At 48.1% G+C, this 19,780-nt stretch overlaps 3 protein-coding genes across 6 annotated transcripts in view; 2 read left to right on the forward strand and 1 right to left on the reverse strand.

Moving 5' to 3' along the window:
* LOC117070951 (E3 ubiquitin-protein ligase HERC2-like) overlaps window positions 1-6,363 on the forward strand; it is a 35,821-nt gene extending 29,458 nt beyond the window's left edge. For all 4 annotated transcript variants that reach the window (XM_033190722.1, XM_033190721.1, XM_033190723.1 and 1 more), the window contains exons 2-5: window positions 496-616; window positions 3,608-3,779; window positions 4,810-4,983; window positions 5,905-6,363. In XM_033190722.1, the coding sequence (XP_033046613.1) occupies window positions 612-616; window positions 3,608-3,779; window positions 4,810-4,983; window positions 5,905-6,165 (612 nt within the window). In that variant the 5' untranslated portion in view covers window positions 496-611 and the 3' untranslated portion in view covers window positions 6,166-6,363. The remainder of the gene's footprint in view (window positions 1-495; window positions 617-3,607; window positions 3,780-4,809; window positions 4,984-5,904) is intronic.
* Window positions 6,364-12,722: 6,359 nt separating this feature from the next.
* LOC117070953 (E3 ubiquitin-protein ligase HERC2-like) lies at window positions 12,723-19,041 on the forward strand. The gene is made up of 4 exons (XM_033190724.1): window positions 12,723-12,883; window positions 14,831-15,022; window positions 18,375-18,566; window positions 18,983-19,041. Exons 1-3 carry the CDS (start codon window positions 12,735-12,737, stop codon window positions 18,448-18,450), a joined length of 417 nt encoding a protein of 138 aa, XP_033046615.1. The 5' UTR covers window positions 12,723-12,734; the 3' UTR covers window positions 18,451-18,566; window positions 18,983-19,041.
* On the reverse strand, window positions 16,327-17,841 carry LOC117070950 (golgin subfamily A member 6-like protein 1). The gene is made up of 2 exons (XM_033190719.1): window positions 17,098-17,841; window positions 16,327-16,448 (listed from the first exon to the last, which is right to left on the reverse strand). Exons 1-2 carry the CDS (start codon window positions 17,719-17,721, stop codon window positions 16,392-16,394), a joined length of 681 nt encoding a protein of 226 aa, XP_033046610.1. The 5' UTR covers window positions 17,722-17,841; the 3' UTR covers window positions 16,327-16,391.
* Window positions 19,042-19,780: the final 739 nt, after the last annotated feature.

Raw genomic sequence — 19,780 nt, forward strand, 5'->3', positions numbered from 1 at the left:
TATTGGTTTCTTTTTTTTTTTTTTGAGACGGAGTCTCGCTCTGTCACCCAGGCTGGAGTGCGGTGGCGCAATCTCAGCTCATTGCAAGCTCCGCCTCCCGGGTTCACACCACTGTCCTGCCTCAGCCTCCTGAGTGCCTGGGACTGCAGGCGCCCGCCACCACGCCCAGCTAATTTTTTGTATTTTTAGTAGAGATGGGGTTTCACCGTGTTAGCCAGGATGGTCTCGATCTCCTGACCTCGTGATCCGCCCGCCTCAGCTGCCCAAAGTGCTGGGATTACAGGCGCGAGCCACCGCTCCCGGCTGATATATTGATTTTTTTATGAAAATTGTACTGGATTTGTAACAGATATGATTGATGTATTTTATTTTTAAGTTGTCAAACATTCAGTTGATGTGTGTTGTAACTTTTCGGGGAGGGACATTTGCAGAGACTGACTAATGGTATGACATTCTGAAAAGCGGTTACAGATTAAAAATTTTTTATTTTTGCAGATGATAGTGTCGAACACAGTGGAACAAAGAGAGAAGATCTGGATGACAAAGAAAAATGATGAAGAAGAAACTCCTGCACCTGTGTACAGCGCCAAGTCAATTCTGGACAGTTGGTTATGGGGCAAGCAACCAGATAATCTTCTGCGTTTTGACACTTAGGAAAGCTGAATCTGATGCTCCTTATCTAAATAACTTGGATGGATTATTAGTATTTTTGGTAACAATTTTTTTGTTCTGTTTTTTTTGAGGCAGAGTCTAACTCTGTCGCCCTGGCTGGAGTGCAGTGGTGCAATCTCGGCCCACTGCAAGCTCCATCTCCTGGGTTCAAGGGATTCTCCTCCCTCAGCCTTCCGAGTAGCTGGGACTACAGGTGCCCGCCACCACGCCCGGCTAATTTTTTTGTATTTTTACTAGAGATGGGGTTTCACCATGTTAGCCAGGATGGTCTCGATCTCCTGACCTCGTGATCTGCCTGCCTAGGCCTCCCAAAGTGCTGGGATTACAAGCGTGAGCCACTGCACCCGGCCTGGTAACAATTTTTAAAAATGTAATTTAAAAAAATTATTGTGGTAAAATATACATACCATAAAACTTACCGTTTTAAACATTTTTATGTGTACAGTTCATTGGCATTAGGTATATTCACATTGTTCCCCAGCCATCACCACCATCCATCTCTAGAACTTTTGCATTTTCTCGGACTGAAACTCTGTATCCATGAAACACTAACTCCTTGCTGCCCCCAAGCAAATGCCATTCCACTTTTGTCTCAGAATTTGATTACTCAAGGTGTCTCCTATAAGGGGAATCATCCACTATTTGTCCTGTTGTGACTGGGTTTTTGAACTTCTTAGGTCTTTGGGGTTCATCCGCATGTGTCAAAATTTTCTTCCTTTTAAAGGCCCAATAGTAGTCCATTACATATGTAAGCCACTTTTTATCCCTTCATCAGTGGCCACTCAGGTTGCTTTCATCTCTTGACTGTTGTGAGTAATGCTGTTATGAACATTGGTTTACAAGTGTCTTCTTGAGTCTCTGCTTTTAATTCTTTGTGTCTATACCTAGGAGTGGAATGGATCAATAATGTGGTAGGCTTTTTGTTGTGGTTTTTTTTTTTGTTTTTTGAGACTGAGTCTCGCTTTATCGCCCAGGCTGGAGTGCAGTGGTGCAATCTTGGCTCACTGCAAGCTCTGCCTCCTGGGTTCATGCAATTCTCCTGCCTCAGCCTCCCGAGTAGCTGGGACTACAGGTGCCCACCACCACACTCGGCTAACTTTTTGTATTTTTAGTAGAGACAGAGCTTCACTGTGTTAGCCAGGAGAGTCTCGATCTCCTGACCTCGTGAGCCACCACGCCTGGCCCAGTATACGTCTTTAATTTGTGACTGTCCACTTTCTTTTTTTTTGAGATGGAGTCTTGCTCTGTCGCCCAGGCTGGAGTGCAGTGACGCAATCTCAGCTCACTGCAAGCTCTGCCTCCCAGGTTCATGCCATTCTCCTGCCTCAACGTCCTGAGTAGCTGGGACTACAGGCGCCCGCCACCACGCCCTGCCAATGTTTTTGTATTTTTAGTAGAGACAGGATCTTACCGTGCCAGCCAGGATGGTCTCGATCTCCTGACCTCGCAATCTGCCCACCTCGACCACCCAAAGTGCCAGGACCACAGACGTGAGCCACAGTGCCCGGCCCACTGTCCACTTTCAAATGGTATTACACTGCCTGAGCCGCGGGGCAGTGCTCTGACCACAGCTTCCTACTTCTGACTTGTTCTTGGTTGGTTGTGTTGCTGTATCATATGTCCAAGTGAAACATGGTATAAACCCCACAGTATGCTGTTTTTGTTTTTGCTTTAAATAGGCAATTACATTTTTTCTCCTCAAATTCGAAAAGAGAAAAAAAAAGTCTGCTTTTTTTGAGACAGAGTTTTGCTCTTGTTGCCCAAGCTAGAGTGCAATGACACGATCTCAGCTCACTGTAACCTCTGCCTCCTGGGTTCAAGTGATTATCTTGCCTCAGCCTCCCTCATAGCTAGGATTACAGGCGTGCACCACCACGCCCAGCTAATGTTTTTGTATTTTTAATAGAGACAGGGTTTCACCATGTTGGTCAGGCTGGCCGTGAACTCCTGACCTCAGGTGATCCAGCTGCCTCTACCTCCCAAAGTGCTGGGATTATAGGCATGAGCCACCGCGCCCGGCCTCTTTTTTTTTTTTGGAGGTGGAGTTTTGCTCTTGTTGCTCAGGCTCCAGGCTGGAGTGCAATGGCATGATCTTGGCTCACTGCAACTTCCGCCTCCTGGGTTCAAGCGATTCTCCTGGCTTAGCTGGGATTACAGGCATGCGCCACCAAGCCTGTCCAATTTTGTATTTTTTGCGTAGAGGCAGGGTTTCATCACGTTGGTCGGGCTGGTCTCAAACTCCTGACCTCAGATGGTCCACCCACCTCAGCCTCCCAAAGAGCCACTGCGACTGACGAAAGTATTTTATGTTAACCTACATGTTTACCATTTTGGGCCCATAAGGTTTTGTTTATATCCCAGCTGCCTTCTGGTATCATTTTCCTTCAGTTTGGAGATACCCCGTTACCATTTCTAGATCTACTGGCGGAGAAGTTTTTCAGTCTGTCAGGGTATCAATTTTGGCTTTATCTCTGAGTCTACACAAATCACTTTGTCTCACCTTGGGCCTCTCATGTATAAAATAGGAGTAAGTGGCTGGGCGCAGTGGCTGACGCCTGTAATTCCAGCACTTTGGGAGGCCAAGGCAGGTGGATCACAAGGTCAGGAGATCGAGACCATCCTCGCTAATGGGGTGAAATCCCGTCTCTACTAAAAATACAAAAAAAAAATAGCCAAAAAAATCAGCGGGGCATGGTGGCAGGGGTCTGTAGTCCCAGCAACTCGGGAAGCTGAGGCAGGAGAATAGCGTGAACCTGGGAGGCGGAGCTTGCAGTGAGCAGAAATCGCACCCCTGCACTCCAGCCCGGTGACTTTCGTTTCCTTCCAGATCCCAAGTATTTCTTCACTTCTATATAGCTGTTTGCGTTTATTTTTGATTAACCACAAAAAAAAGTTAATGTGTTTTTACTAGGAATGAATATCTTTTCTCCTTTAGCCAAATGTTGTCTGCCATCCTGTTGTTGCTTCAGCTGTGGGACAGCGGGGCACAGGAGACTGACAATGAGTGTTCCGCCCAGGGCACCAGCGCCCCACTTTTGCCCTTGCTGCAAAGGTTCCAGAGCATCATTTGCAGGAAGGATACGCCCCACTCCGAGGGCGACATGCACGTGAGTGTCATGATGGAACTTTGTGTTTAGGTGGCACTCGATTCTAGTTATTTTTTAAGCAAGACCAGCGTGCGTGTCCATGGCAGTGTTTTTCTCTGGTGTGTGTGTGTTTGGTGGAAACAGCAGCGAGTCAGATGAGACAGGTGTGGTCACTTGTTTGTGGAGAAGACTCGAATCAGTGAGCATCGACTTCCTCGTCAGCACAGAACCAAGCTTGAAACATGCACTTTTAAATCAATACCAGAAAAGAACAATGAAAACAGTGGCCTGCTTTGTTGGCCTTTCCTGTGTACTGGGCTCTGTGCAGGGCATGTCACCTGAGCTGTCCCTCTGTTGAGTACCAGCTCCCCACTTAACAGGTGTGGATGCCGCGCTCGGGGAGGAGCACGTGTGCGGGGCCCTGGGCCTGAACCTCTAGGACTGTTGGTCCTTACAGGTCAAGTACAGGTTGGATTTTGCCAGTCTTTTCGGGAAAGTCTTAGGCATTCCAATATCGTGCTTTGGTTTAATTTTTCTATTATTTGGCAGTCTTTAATAATCATCGGGCTCTTCTGCCTATAGAAGAATTAGAATTATGATTTAATTTGCAAATGAAAGTAGGTGTTCTCCAGAGCGGGCAAGGTTTAGATTAAAGTGAAGGTTTTGGTTTTAGATTTCAAGGCCAGCTTGAGATGCTGTGCTGGGCTCCCCAAGAGGTGGTTCTGCCTTTCTCCAGGGGTCCTAGGCCTGTGGGGTGGTTTGGTTGTGTTAGTAATCTGTGTGGACTCAACTTACCTGTGGTATCATAAATGTATATATGCACAGTCAATGTTGTGGACATGTATACAGCAAATTTAGACATTTGTACAGTCAGTTTATATCTGCATAAATATATAGATGTGTAGTATAACTGTATCATCGACATGGTCATTTGATGGGCCACATGAGTAAATACCAAAATATAAAGAGTGGTTTTTATTTTATTAAGGGCTAATTGTATTACTTTAATTTTTCCCTCCATTCCTGGATGTCTGTTTACTTTTCTTTCTAGCTTTTGTCTGGCCCTCTGAGCCCCAGCGAGAGTTTCCTGAGGTACCTCACCCTTCCACAAGACAACGAGCTTGCCATTGATCTGCGACAGACCGCGGTTGTTGTCACAGGCCATTTAGACCATCTGGCTACGCCCTGTTTGCCTCCACTGTGTAGCTCTCCGACGTCTCGTAAGGTGTGTGCAAGAACCACGTTCTCCATGTGTTTTGTAGCTAGTACCACTTCTAGGTTCTCATCCTGGGCCCGTGTGGAGACTTGTGTTTTCTGGTATTGATGGGGGAAGCTGGCTTGTGGTTTTAAATGTGTTTGCAGTTGAAGGTGTTACCCGTGTTGAGAGTGAGTGATGAGCAAGCTGAGGTTCACAGGCCTAGGGACCCAACCTGGGGGCCCAGGTTCCAGGTTCAGGTAGCACAGCCCCAGAGAGCTCCCCTTTATCCACAGCCCCAGGCTCTCCCACCTTCTGCAGGGGGTTCCACAGCCTTCTTTATACTCTGAACGCGGGCTGTCTTAGTATGTAATGCTGGTTATAGTAGTGACAGTATAATTGTATATTCTATCTGTTATGTAATAGTAATGGTAATAGTAGTGATTTGCATGTGTGGGGCACCTGTAGGGTGCAGGCCCGCTGAGGACCTCATGCACGCTGTTGTATCTCATTATGTCAGTGAGAAAACTGCCTTTGGGAATGGTGGTGAACTTTGCCAGGGTATAACAGTAATGTTAGTTTTGAATCGACTTTTCTAACATTTTATTTCTTTTTTTTTTTTTTGAGACGGAGTCTCTCTCTATCGCCGGGACTGGAGTGCAGTGGCCGGATCTCAGCTCACTGCAAGCTCCGCCTCCCGGGTTCCCGCCATTCTCCTGCCTCAGCCTCCGAGTAGCTGGGACTACAGGCGCCGCCACCTCGCCCGGCTAGTTTTTTGTATTTTTTTAGTAGCGACGGGGTCTCACCGTGTTAGCCAGGAGGGTCTCGATCTCCTGACCTCGTGATCCGCCCGTCTCGGCCTCTCAAAGTGCTGGGATTACAGGCTTGAGCCACCGCGCCCGGCCCTAACATTTTATTTGTAATATGAAGAGTATTTATTTTGTTTTACAATCATTAAAAAAAAGAACAGAGTCACATGGTTCAAAAATCAAAACTAGGCAGAGACACACTATCGCTTCCCCTGCCCACCCCTTCTACCCAGTTTCCCACCTGCTCCCTCAACTTTTCAGTCTCCTCTGTAACCTCCTTGTTCTCTGGAATGAGTACCTAGTGGTAGCATGTTGCATTACTTGTGTTGTGTGTTTTTTACTAACCATATGTACTGGAGTACTTTATCAGTGTGTCGCTCTTTGTTTTTATAAAGCAACTTAGTATTCATTGTGCGGATGTGTGTTTTGTGTATCTTTGTTTAGTGAGTCTCTTATTGGTGGATACTTGGCCTTATTGCCACAATGTTGCTATACAAATAGTGCTGAGGGCCTGGTGCGGTGACTCACACCTGTAATCCCAGCACTTTGGGAGGCTGACGTGGTTGGATCACCTGAGGTTGGGAGTTTTAGACCAGCCTGGCCAACTTGGAGAAACCCCATCTCTACTAAAAACTACAAAAATTAGCTGGGCATGGTGGCACATGCCTGTAATCCCAGCTGCTCGGGAGGCTGAGGTAGGAGAATCGCTGGAACCTGGGAGGCAGAGGTTGCGGTCAGCCAAGATTGTACCATTGCACTCCAGCCTGGGCAACAAGAGTGAAACTCCATCTCAAACAACAACAATAACAACAAACACAAATAGTGCTGCAGGGCCTGCCCTGGAACACGTGTGCTCCATGTGTGCATGCGTGTGTGCCCGTTCCCATGCGCAGGTGGGGATGCACCTAGTGTGGGCTGGTTGTCACCAGGTTGCTCCTGCACTTGATTTCTCTCACCGCCAACACGGATGCTGGTCTCCCAGCCTCGCGTGTGGGCTTTTGGTGTTTTGCCTCCTAAAGCACAAAATGGTGACCCTGATGTAGTTTGAGCATTTTAAAGTATATTAGTATTTACGGGCCATTGATACTACTTTTTAATGGGCTCTGTTAAAATGAAATGCTACGGAAATGGAAAACTAACCTGTTCAGTCGCTTCATCATACCTATTAAATGAGGTAATACGGCGTGGTGCCAGCTATTTTGATGTTTTGAATCAGCATATTTTCTCTTTATTTGCTTTGGTTTTAGCTTATAATATCTCAGTGTTACTCCCAGTCTTTTTTTTTTTTTCTTTTGCTGTTGTAAAAGAAAACATTTACTTTCTTATCTTACAGAGATCATTGCAAGAGGTCATAGGTTGGGGGTTAACAGGATGGAAATACTTATGTGATTGGTCCGATCCAGTGCGAAAGCCTGGCCAACCTGGGAGTCACACAGTTTGCCTGTGCAGAGAAGCGCTTCCTGATTCTGTCACGCAATGGCCGTGTGCACACACAGGCCTACAATAGTGACACACTGGTGAGTGTTGTGGGCACTGTGCCTGCAGTGTTCCCTTGGGGGGCAGGGTCTGTACTGCAGATGCACAAACTCTGGGGTTTCTTTCAGCCATTTGATTTCTGAAGATTGATAAGCTTCTGTTTATTGTATGTTATGCTTAATGGTCTCAACTGTAATATTGTCAAGATTTGGGTTGTGAAGGTTAGGAAGTCCTTACAGTGAAACTCATTGCTAATCATGAGATTCCCGTTTGTAAACTCATTTTCCATGTGTAAACTCATTTGACTTTGTGGCCAGGCAAGTGACCAATGAGGGAGTTGGGCCTCATGGGGATAGTGGCAAATTGGGACGTGGCATGTTTTCATTAAAGCGAGGTGTTCCTCCCTGTCGGCTGCATGTCCCTGTGGCACGGGGCTAGCCTGCCCTGCCCTGCATCGGCTCTGGTCTTGCCGCAGAGCACTTGGAGGCTGCCCGCTGTTCTGTTGGTGCTGGGTGGGAAGGGCTGGAGAGCCGGCCCCGTGGCCTGCAGACACTTATGCCCCACTTCCAGTTAGAGCAGGCTTTGCTCGGGGATACATGATAAAGGAGAGCTGCGCTGATTTCATTTTCCTTGGACTGATGATGACTTTTCTTCCTATTTTTCTTTTTTTAGGCCCCACAGCTGGTCCAAGGCCTTGCCTCCAGAAACATTGTAAAAATTGCTGCGCATTCTGATGGTCACCACTACCTGGCCTTGGCTGCCACTGGAGAGGTGTACTCCTGGGGCTGTGGGGACGGCGGACGGCTGGGCCATGGGGACACTGTGTATGTATTGCTCATTCCTGTAGGGGACACACTCCTCTTTTATGTTGCCATATCCTAAACAGGCTGGAGTGCAGAAGTGTGTCCAGGTGTTTGCCAGCTGACCTGACGTGTAGCGCTGGGTTGGAGCGAGACACTACGATATGCTACCTCCTTGGTGATGGCTTAGGAGCTCTGCCCATGTGTGTAAGGCAACAGGAATCGGCCTTTCTGCTTTTGTCCACCCCGTGCAGCCTCGGCCGCCTTGTCTCTACTTAAACTGCATCCCCACTGTGGAGTTTGCCAAAACAAATCCCACAGCACTGTTCCTTCATTCACAAACAGTTCACCCTGTCTCCCATAGATAAGGTTGCCACCCTTTCCTTGAACCATTCGATTATTTTTACAGGAACAAAAGTCAGCAGTTTCTTCGTAATATTACCCTATTCGGTGGAACCTTTTACTGTGAAAGAACAGAAATAAAGTTGTTATAAATGCCAGGTTGTAAAAATCGGGAGGTCTGCCAGCCCCATGAGTGATGGGAACCGTCTTGTACTTTGCTGTTGTGCGTGGAACTTTGGCATTAGGTTTAAATGAAGGATGTGTGTACACACCAACCCAGCAAGCCCATTTCATGCGAGCCGGAGCCCTGAGCAGGGAGCGGACAGTGCAGAGCTTGAAATGAGCCTAGTCGTGGCTGCCTGTGTCCCTTGAGAGGAGCCTGGAGGGCATGGGCCACGCACACCACAGGGTGGACTTGAGGGCATCATTGCCGACAGCATCTGCTGGGAAGATCCCAAACTGGGAGAAAAGTAGAGTGATGTGTATCCTGCAGTGCGTGTATGCCAAGCTCAGCACAGCCCAACCCTGACAGTGTTGTAAGGGATTCAGACAAATGTTGTAAAACGAGTGAAAAAGAAAAGATTGATCTGCATGGAATTTTTTTTTTTTTTTGAGACGGAGTCTGGCTCTGTCGCCCGGACTGGAGTGCAGTGGCCGGATCTCAGCTCACTGCAAGCTCCGCCTCCCGGGTTCCCGCCATTCTCCTGCCTCAGCCTCCCGAGTAGCTGGGACTACAGGCACCCGCCACCTCGCCCAGCTAGTTTTTTGTATTTTTAGTAGAGACGGGGTTTCACCGTGTTAGCCAGGATGGTCTCGATCTCCTGACCTCGTGATCCGCCCGTCTCGGCCTCCCAAAGTGCTGGGATGACAGGCTTGAGCCACCGCGCCCGGCCTGGACCATGGTTTTGAGCCATTGTGAATTAAGTTGCAGTGGACTTTACAAGTCTCTTTTTTTTTTGAGATGGAGTTTTGTTCTTGTTGCCAAAAGTGGAGTGCAATGGGGCGATCTCAGCTCACTGCAACCTCTGCCTCCCGGGTTCAAGGGATTCTCCTGCCTCAGCCTCCCAAGTAGCTGGGATTACAGTCACCCGCACCATGCCCAGCTAATTTTGTATTTTTAGTAGAGACAGGGTTTCACCATGTTAGCCAGGCTGGTCTCGAACTCCTGGATCCACCTGCCTTGGCCTCCCAAAGTGCTGGGATTATAGGGGAGGGCCACCACCCCCGGCCTATGGTTCAAGTCTTTAACAAACACTGTTTTTATATTTCTACTGGATACCATGCTTGGCATCGGGTTCCAACTTAACAAAAAGTCATGGAGGTGTTAGGTTTTGGAATTCTCTCTTCCTTATTTTGTAAGGTACCTGGAAGTGAAACTGGCCTGATGCTGTGGTGGTCTAAATTGGGTAGTGAATTTCCTTTGCTAACACTAATAAGAAATAACACCAAGAAGAAGGGCATTCATGTTTGTTCCCTTCCTCCCCAAGGCCTCTGGAGGAGCCTAAGGTGATCTCCGCCTTCTCTGGAAAGCAGGCCGGGAAGCACGTGGTGCACATCGCTTGTGGGAGCACTTACAGCGCGGCCGTCACTGCTGAGGGGGAGCTGTACACCTGGGGCCGCGGGAACTATGGCCGGCTGGGCCATGGTACGTCTGCCCTGCGTGAGTGGGAGCGGCAGCAGGAGGTGGCCTCTCACAGGACTTAGTAACGGCCGTCCTATCTCTTTGAAGGCTCCAGTGAGGACGAGGCTATTCCGATGCTGGTGGCTGGGCTTAAAGGACTGAAGGTCATCGACGTGGCGTGTGGGAGTGGGGACGCTCAAACCCTGGCTGTCACTGAGAACGGTATGTAGAGCTCTTGCCACCCTGGACAGGCCCTCGAGGACACGCGTGGCAGCTTCCCTGGAGGAAGGGAGATGAGTACAGTGGGCCTCACAAGGCCGCCCACCCTGTCGTCCACTGGGTGTGGGGCTCAGTGGCATTGGTGAAGAGACCCTGGTGGTTACGGGGCTTGTTTGCCTGGGGCCTGTCAGCTGGTTAGCAGCTGCCGCCATTCCTGTGTGGGCATTTTATTTTTTCAGAATGAGAATTGGAATGGAATGGTTGACACTGAATTATCTCTGGTTAGTATTATTACATTTCTTAATGTTCGGCCACTCTTGATTCCCTGTGGTAATTCCTGCTAAGTCTTTCCGTGTTCTATAGTCTGATGCTGCGGTATCTGCTTGCTTTGAATTTTGCTTTTGTGGTTGTGTTCTTAACTGAGATCATCCTCATCTTTTTTCAAGGGTACTTGATGAGGTTTGATGGTTAAAGTCATGTTAATTTTTTAGAAATGATTCTTCTGTCAGTATTGTGGGGATCTGTCCTTGGCATCTTGTGTGTCTCTGGTGTTGTGGAGTCTTTCTGTTAAATCAGCTGGGTACCTGTCGGCTTGCTTTCTCTCCTGCGGAAGTCGAATGGCAGTAGATAATTGAGTGACTTTTGGACATTCCTTAGGTGAAAGATGAAAAATCATTTTAGATACTTCCCTATATGTTTAGGTCCCGCTTCCATTGCTGGGACAGACATTGTCAGAGCCATCTTGTTTCTGCTTTTGTGAGTCCTAGAGCAAAGATGGTCTCTGAAAGGCTCCTGCTGTCAAGGAGCTTTCAATTTGACATCTCGTCATTTTAAAATATCTATTATTGAGTGAGTGACAGACCTTAACTGGTTAAAAGTTTTGTGAGATCTGAGCTCTGTTAGGAGACTAGCCTTGCGTTCTTTAGTGTAGTTGCTACTTTAGTTGAAGTTTGTGATATGTTGAGTAAACTGCCTTGAATGGGCTGCGGACATTGTCTTCCTCACACTGGTGTTTCTTTGGTGCAGATCTTGTAGGGAAGTGTCCCTGCTGTGCTGTTATTTTCTGAGGCGACTCTTACGGTAGAAGTATCCTACCCTGCAGTCTGGCCCTGGGGGACAGTGGGAAATAGCCAGGCGGGCTACATGAACAGCATAATTTTCAGCACAGCATGTGAAAGTGCATGCTCTGATCTGTGTGTGCAGGTCTGCTGTGCTGCTTTCACTGACCACGTCATAGTGTGTCATCTCCAGTTTCCGGTTCACTTGGGGTCGGCCTACTTTTGCAGGTGGAGTTGTATGGGTGTGCAGGCCTGCCCACTCATTTACCTATTGTCTGTGGCTGCTTTCCTGTGACAGTGGCACAGCTGGGTCGTTGGGACAGAAAGCCCACAGAGGCTAAAAATATTTACCATCTGATCGTTGAGGAAAATATTTGCCTATCTTTAGTTGTTACAAAATAGAATGTGGGAACTTGTGGAGCAATCTGATGTCTTCTCTGGTTTCTTTTTCCTGATCTTTTACAGTTTTCACCTTTATGTAATTTCACTTTTTTGTTGTTGTAAGACAGAGTTTCGCTCTGTCACCCAGGCTGGAGTGCAGTGGTGCAGTCTCGGCTCACTGCAACCTCCACCTCCCGGGGTCAAGCAGTTCTCATGCCTCAGCTGGATTATGGATGTTCACCACCATGCCTGGCTAATTTCTGTATTTTTAGTACAGACAGGGTTTCACCATGTGGCCCAGGCTGATCTCGAACTCCTGGGCTCAAGTGATCTGCCGGTCCTAGCCTCCCAAAGTGCTGGGATTACAGGCGTGAGCCACCGTGCCCAGCCTAACAATTTTGTTTTTTAGCAGTTCACTTTCATTAAGTTTTTGCATAGTTTTCAGGTTAGTGTTCACAGTAAAAATAAAAATATTTACTTTTGCAATTGCATTTTATCCCTTTGTGTAAGTAATATTTAGTCAACTTACATAATTATGCTGATATATGCAGTTGGGAACACGAACAGTGGTACGGCTGACCAGTGGTCATCATGGTGGCAACAGAAGCAGGCAGGCAGACGGGAGGGCAGTCCGCAAGCATCTGCAGTGTGCTGGTCCCCAGTTACTGTGTGTTATGGAGGCAGTGGGCCTTTGGTTCCGTGAAGCAGTGAACATTGAGCCCAGGCTAGTAAAGAGTCAGGACTTGGTTTTTCATGGAATGAAAACAAAAGGAGACTCAGCTTTCCCTTTCTTTATTGCTTCTATACCAACCTCAAGCGTCAACTAGGTTTCATTTGCTCAGTGGCCACCCTTGTAGTGTTAACTATATACATGGGTGGTCTAGATTAGTGTGCGTTTTTCATTATATTATTTTCAGTCATTTAAAGTTTTTCACTAAAATGCAGAGTTATTGTTATTTAAATGCATTTGTATTTTTTAGGGCAAGTGTGGTCTTGGGGAGATGGTGACTATGGGAAATTGGTGGTAGTGATGGCTACAAAACCGCAAAGCTGATTGAAAAGCTTCAAGACTTGGATGTGGTCAGTCCACTGTGGAAGTCAGTTTTCCATTGCTTTGACGAAAGATGGCCAAGTTTATTCATGTGGAAAAGGTGACAACCAGAGACTTGGACACGGACCAGAGGGACATGTTCGTTTTCCAAAACTCTTAGAAGGCTTGCGAGGTGAGTGCAAATGTAAACTGTTAAAACCCTTCAGGACGGTTTCTTTAGTAATGTTTTAAAGTTTGCAGGTTTTGTGTTCTTGACCTGGCATTCCATGAATGGACTGTCATTAGAAACTTTGACTGCCAGCTTGGTACAGGGATTGATGCTAATTGGAAAGTGGGTGTGTCTCTATTGCAAATGACTTTGAATTATTCTTACCAAATTTAATTTAAACCCATTGAGTTTTACAAACATCGCCACTTTCCGTGGCAGGCACCCATTCATCACTCAGCAGGCTGGACTCAGGAAGGGTTCCCTCTGTGTGGTGAGGTCACCTGTACTTGTGCTGCAGACACACTGAGACTGTGAGGGTGCGTTGTGCTGTGGGGCCACATTGGCAGGTGGGATTGGGTCCACTTGGGACGCTCTGATGTGAACTCGTTCTTGGTGGGTGATTGGTGCTTGCTCAGTTGCAAAGGTGTCCAGCGTGCATTGTGGTTGGAGGGAACAGATGGAAGCCAAGGTGTGTAGATATGAGTGCTGGTGCCTTCAGCGTGGGCTGCGGGTGCAGGCAGAGAGGATGGAGGCCTCCACAAGAAGACCCTGAAATTCTTCTATGGTGTTCTTACTAGGGATGTTAAGCTGCTGGAATATTGGTAAATCTTGAATCTATTTTTGGATGGGTTTTGACTAAGGTAAAACTAGACTTTTCTGTACCACTTGTCCTAGTGGTTGGGAGATAGTCTTCATCCTAGTTGAGAACTGGTGAAGGGCAGGCAAGCTGACAAAGTAGGAAAGAAGGGAAAAGGCAGTGAGAGGTACATAAAATGGACTCTTTAGGGTTCTCTCTCTCCAGGGTGGGCGGCCTTTTTCTTAAAGGGCCGGATTATAGTTGAAGCAGGTGGACCTGGCTGTGTTCCAACACCAGCGAAGATCTTCACAGAAGCAGGCCTTGGGCTGCGCTGTGTGGGGACTGTTGTTCATTGGGTCCTGGTACTACACACATTCTTTGTGTGTTTGCTTCTTTACCAAGTGGGTTTGGAAGTGGCACTTTTAAGTGAGACTTGCCAGTTCCTTTCTCCATGAGTTTTATTTTAACGCATGTTAGTATCTTGATGTCTGAGAGTTTTGTGTGCCCATACGGTATGTATTATGTTCTGAGCTTCTGAGGTAAGTGGCAGAGTAGTAAGTTTCCTGTGTGTCATTGAATGGTGGTTGAATTTCATGCGCCTTGTTTATATTCCCCTCCATTAGGATAGGAAAGCTACGACGGTCACTAGATATAGAAATCGTTTACTTTGAAAGTATTTAAATTACTGTTGATAAACACGTTTTGTTGTTACTGATGTTAACTTATGGTAGGATCCTAGGATAGAATTGTTCCCCTTACTGCACTGTGGTTTTTCAGCTGAGTTATTTTATATGTTGACATTTCTGAGAAACACCCTTTGTGTTGGCCATGTTAGATTTACCAGGAAGGAAAAATAGAATATTTTGTGTTCCTGGTAAACACAAGAAGTGTTTAAATAGAAACAATGTTTTAAATATTGGTATCACCTAACTCTGAGAGAAAAATAGATTTCCTCTTAGGAAGCCTTCCTCAGTGAAGAGTGTGCTGTGTATTGTTATATCTGGGATGGGAGAATATGATCTCATAGTTAACTAAAAGCACCTTGTTTCTCTGAATGAAAAGCTGAATGAGGAGAAAAAAGAACAAGTCCTTTTCGTATCCTAGCATTACGATCTTTGTAGGCCGTGGGTCCTAACAAATTGTAGCTAACAAAATACAGGAGCTCTAATAACACACCCAAAGCAAATGAATTGTGCTTAATATTAAAGCAACAGATTATCCTCAAGAAGTTAATATTAAAAGCTTTCTGACCTGAATGGCCTAGTGGAAATACCTATCTTTCTTGCAGCAGAAGTCATAGGCTTGAAGCTGCATCTGCATCCCTCTTTCCTTGTAGGAAAAGGTGATTGATGTGGCTGCCGGCTCCACCCACTGCCTGGCTCTGACTGAGGACAGCGAGGTCCACAGCTCGGGGAGCAACGACCAGTGCCAGCACTTGGACACCTTGAGCGTGACCAAGCCCGAACCTGCAGCATTGCCGGGACTGGACACCAAACACATAGTGGAATTGCCTGTGGGCCTGCGCAGGTACTGAATAGAGCTTGATTTGGTATTTTGGAGGATTTTGGTTTCCACTTGTTCATTACCAGTATATAGAAAATACCACAGAGTTTTGTTTGTTGTTCTTACGTCCTGCAGTTGTGCTAAACTCATCTATTACGAGCTTCATTGTAGTTTCCTTGAGGTTTCTTCATGAACAATTATGCTATCTGTATACAAAAGTTAGCCAGGCATGGGGGCACAGGCCTGTAGTCCCAGCTACTTGGGAGGCTGAGGCAGGAGAATTGCTTGAACCCAGGAGGCAGAGGTTACAGTGAGCAGAGATTACACCACTGCACTGGAGCCTGGGCAACAGAGCGAGACTCCATCTCAAAAGAAAAAAAAAAACAGATGAAGGTTTTCAACTTTCACTGAAGGCAGAGTAGCTTGTTATAGATTAGCCTCCCCACAAAAGCAGTTACAGAAACTGGACAAAAATGTGCCCCCCACCAAAAACAACTGTTTGAAGGTGATTGGAGACCTCAGCCAGGACTTGAGTGACCAGGCCAAGGAGGTGACCTTGACAGTCTGTAGTGCTTTTCCGACATTTGGTGATTGGTTAACAGTAGAGGGCTAAGACGTTAAGAAACTGAGTCTGAAGTGGTGGTTAAGAGGCTGGAGAGCCTAGCTGAATGTTTGGCACTCACAGGGCTGAAATGACCTAATGAGAATGTGGGTCCCAGTAAGGAGATGGGACCTTGGTGGGGACCCTGGAAGGGTCACCCCTAGGAGTCCAAATGAATAAAAAATAGAGCAGCCGTCACCAAAACTAAATCCTGCTTTCAACCAGCTGAGTCCCAAACTAGATGAAGGTGATCTGCGCTTACTCCAATTGTGTGCCATGAAGTCAAAGTCAATACTCTCTGGAGGCAGATAAAAGTTTACTAGGAATGCCATAAGAAAAGACAAGACTAAATGAGAAAGAACAAGAAAAAAACCAGTAGAAACATATATGTAAGGAAGATAAGGAAGAAACTTTTTTTTGTCTTTTTTTTTTTTTTGAGGAGTCTCGCTCTGTCACCCAGGCTTGAGTGCAGTGGCACGATCTCAGCTCACTGCACCCTCTGCCTCCCAGGTTCGAGCGATTCTCCTGCCTCAGCCTCCCAAGTAGCTGGGATTACAGGCATGCGCCACCATGCCCGGCTAATTTTTGTATTGGCCAGGCTGGTCTGGAACTCCTGACCTCAGGTGATCCATTCACCTCAGTCTCCCAAATTGCTGGGATTACTGGCATGAGCCACCGCGCCTGACCAGTATTTTGCCACAATTTAAAATAAATAATTTTTTTTCCCCAGGTTTGTGCTCAGACTATATTCTAAATGGCGGCTGACTCCTCTCCAGGCCTTGCTGCCGGCTTTTAGATTGTTTGTGCCTTCTTGTCATCTGCTCGGTAGATGGCAGCTTTCAGATGCTCCTAAGGGGCCAGGAAAGAGAGGGAGAAGCCACAGAGGCTGCCAGGTTGTCCCCCTGAGGGCCCCACCCTCATCAACTCCCTCAACTGGGTCTCCTGCACTATTGGTGGCCATCTCGACCACCACTTTGCCCTGAGCTTCCTGCTGCTGCAGCTGGGCAGAGCCTCCTTCTCAGAGGCCAGCTGCTGATAGGCGGCCACATACTGCTGCAGGTGACCCAGGTAACGGTCTCGCTGCTGCTGCAGACTCGGAGGCTATTGGCTCTTCAACTCCACCTGCAGGATAGGCACCAGGGTAGGTAGTGGCTGGCTTCCAGATTCTGGGCCCATAAACAGGGTGGCGAGGGCACAGTGGGGCCCTGTTATCTGCCCAGGCCCCTGGCACCTGGCCCCTTCCTCCAGCCCTAAGTGACTGCCTCCCTTGACTAGAGGCCCATGCCTCCCTCCCCAGCCTCAAATCTCACACCCTTCTTCCCACCGTTTAAACTGTAGGACACAGACTGGTGGAAAAGCAGAGGGAGCCATCTGCTAAGTTGTGGTGAGGTCGCTCTGTATGATCGCCAGGGTTTTGCAACCACCTCCGCCTGCTCCCCCAGAGCTCAGCCTTCTGCCCCAGCTCCCCCAGCTTCTCCTCCTATTCCTGCAGCCTTACCTCCTGCTCCTGCATCTTCTCCTCCTGCTGCCACAGCCTCATTTCCTGCTCCTGCATCTTCTCCTCCTGCCTCTGCATCTTCTCCTGCTCCCACATCTTCTCCTCCTGCTCCTGCATCATCTCCTCCTTCTCCCAGATCTTCTCCTCCTGCTCCCGTATCTTCTCCTCCTTCCTCCACATCTTCTCTTCCTGCTTCCGTAGCTTCTCCTGCCTCCGCATCTTCTCCTCCTGCTCCCGTATCTTCTCCTCCTGCTCCCGTATCTTCTTCTCCTGCTCCCGCATCTTCTCCTCCTGCTCCTGCCTCTTCTCCTCCTGCTCCCGTATCTTCTCCTCCTGCTCCCGTATCTTCTCCTGCCTCCAAATCTTCTCCTCCTGCCTCTGCCTCTTCTTCTCCTGCTCCCATATCTTCTCCTTCTGCCTCCACATCTTCTCCTCCTGCTCCTGCCTCTTCTTCTCCTGCTCTCGTACCTTCTCCTCCTGCCCGTATATTTCCTCTGCCTCCACATCTTCTCCTCCTGCTCGTGTATCTTCTGCTCCTGCTCCCGTATCTTCTCCTGCCTCCAATCTTCTCTCCTGCCTCGCCTCCTCTTCTCCTGCTCCCATATCTTTCCTCTGCCTCCACATCTTCTCCTCTGCTCCTGCCTCTTCTTTCCTGCTCCCGTATCTTCTCCTCCTGCTCCCGCAGCTTCTCCTCCTTCCTCCACATCTTCTCCTCGAGTTGTTGGCTCAGGCGACTCCACAACTCATTCTCTTCCACCTGGGCTTGGAGCTTTGCTGACACACTCTGAAGCTCCTTATCCAGGTGGTCAGCCTCCTCCTGCAGGTGCTGCTGGAATAGTGAAAGTGTTGGTTTGAACCTCAGAAGGAAACAGACTCATGAGCTACCCATATAAATGTAATCTATAAAACAATGGTTTTCACCCATGATCCTTTAAAATATATATTTTTAAGCCCTAACTCTTGAGATTCTGATTCTCCAGGCAGGGCCCCACTTTGTAGATTTTTAGCACACTCTGGAGGATTCTATGGACCAGAACAAGGACCCCAGTTTTCTAGCTCTTGACTGGAGCCTCCCCATACACTGCACGATCCCTAGACCATGGTCCCAGCCGGACGGGGATCCCACAACCCCCGGGGCTGCAGCCACTTGCCTGTGGCAGCAGGAGCTTGGCCCTCTCCAGCTTCCTTTCTAGCTCCTTTACGTTGAGCTGGATCTCTGACTTTTCAGTCTCTTGAAGTCGAAGTTTTTCTTGGAGTTTGATATTATTCTGCTTCAGCTCCTCATCGATTATGCTATGGCCAGAGACAGTAGAGAAAGGAATGAACGAAGAACAGAAAGGAACGCTTTGGTGATCAACCCTCTGCTTTCACCCCACAACCACAGAACCGTGGCATTGGATGGGACCCCAGGAATTAAAAGTCCCAGGTGGCAGGCCAGAGAGAAGATATGAGTTGCCTGAGGCTACCCCATGAGTCAGTGACACAGCCAGCACTAGAGCTTCCCTGTGCACACATGAAAACCTGTATGAGCCTCTCACCATGCCCACCTGTACCCCCCACCTCCCAGCACACCCCCCAGGCTAAGATCCCCCAGACCTCCCATCCCACTTTCCCCCAACCTACGTGTTCCTGTACAGTTCCAGACTCAGGGCGTCCCTCTCCTTCGTTAACTCCTCGATGTACTGCAAATAGAGAAGGTGAAGTCAGGATAGAGCAGGCAGAGGAGCGGCTGGCCGACCAGGAACAGCAGCCACAGTGACTCCTCCACACACCACTCCCCACTCCCAGTCACACCTGACATGCTCTCAAGGCACTTCCAAGCCCACAGTCTCATTTGTGTTTCTTTGTTTTGTTTCTTTCTTTCTTACTTTCTCTTTTTCTTCAGGCAGAGTTTCACTCTTGTTGCCCTGACTGGAGTGCAGTGGCGCAATCTCAGCTCACCACAATCTCTGCCTCCCGGGTTCATGCGATTCTCCTGCCTCAGCCTCCCAATTAGCTGGGATTACAGGCATGTGCCACCACAGCCGGCTAACTTTGTATTTTTAGTAGAGATGGGGTTTCTCCAGGTCAGTCAGTCTAGTCTTGAACTCCCGACCTCAGGTGATCCGCCCACCTTGGCCTCCCAAAGTGCTGGCATTACAGGCATGAGCCAGAGCACCCGGCCCTCATTTGTTTTTCAAAGAATTCAGTAAAGGTGGGAGGGACAGAGAAAGAGACTGAATTCATGGCTGGCTAACAGGGGTCCAGAGACATCAGATAATATTGCTGTTGTTGGCCGGGCGCGGTGGCTCAAGCCTGTAATCCCAGCACTTTGGGAGGCCGAGACGGGCGGATCACGAGGTCAGGAGATCGAGACCATCCTGGCTAACACAGTGAAACCCCGTCTCTACTAAAAATACAAAAAACTAGCCAGGTGAGGTGGCGGGCGCCTGTAGTCCTAGCTACTCGGGAGGCTGAGGCAGGAGAATGGCGTAAACCCGGGAGGCGGAGCTTGCAGTGAGCTGAGATCCGGCCACTGCACTCCAGCCTGGGTGACAGAGCGAGACTCCGTCTCAAAAAAAATAAAAAAAAAAAATAAAATAAAAAGAGATTGAGACCATCCTGGCTAACGCGGTGAAACCCCGTCTCTACTAAAAAAACACAAAAAACTAGCCGGGTGAGGAGGCAGGCGCCTGTAGTCCCA

Source organism: Trachypithecus francoisi, unplaced genomic scaffold (assembly GCF_009764315.1).
Source record: "Trachypithecus francoisi isolate TF-2019V2 unplaced genomic scaffold, Tfra_2.0 Lachesis_group3, whole genome shotgun sequence".
NCBI lineage: Eukaryota > Metazoa > Chordata > Mammalia > Primates > Cercopithecidae > Trachypithecus > Trachypithecus francoisi.

What these genes read in the sequence shown, in the direction of transcription:
- LOC117070953 (XM_033190724.1), top strand. Translation starts at nt 12,735, where the DNA reads ATGTGGTCAGTCCACTGTGGAAGTCAGTTTTCCATTGCTTTGACGAAA. An exon ending in CTCTTAGAAGGCTTGCGAGG is followed by an intron (nt 12,884 to 14,830) that starts TGAGTGCAAATG and finishes TCTTTCCTTGTA; the next exon opens with GGAAAAGGTGATTGATGTGG. An exon ending in TTGCCTGTGGGCCTGCGCAG is followed by an intron (nt 15,023 to 18,374) that starts GTACTGAATAGA and finishes ATTCTGCTTCAG; the next exon opens with CTCCTCATCGATTATGCTAT.
- LOC117070950 (XM_033190719.1), bottom strand. Translation starts at nt 17,721, where the DNA reads ATGTGGAGGCAGAGGAAAGATATGGGAGCAGGAGAAGAGGAGGCGAGG. An exon ending in AGAAGATGCAGGAGCAGGAG is followed by an intron (nt 16,449 to 17,097) that starts GTAAGGCTGCAG and finishes CTGGCCCCTTAG; the next exon opens with GAGCATCTGAAAGCTGCCAT.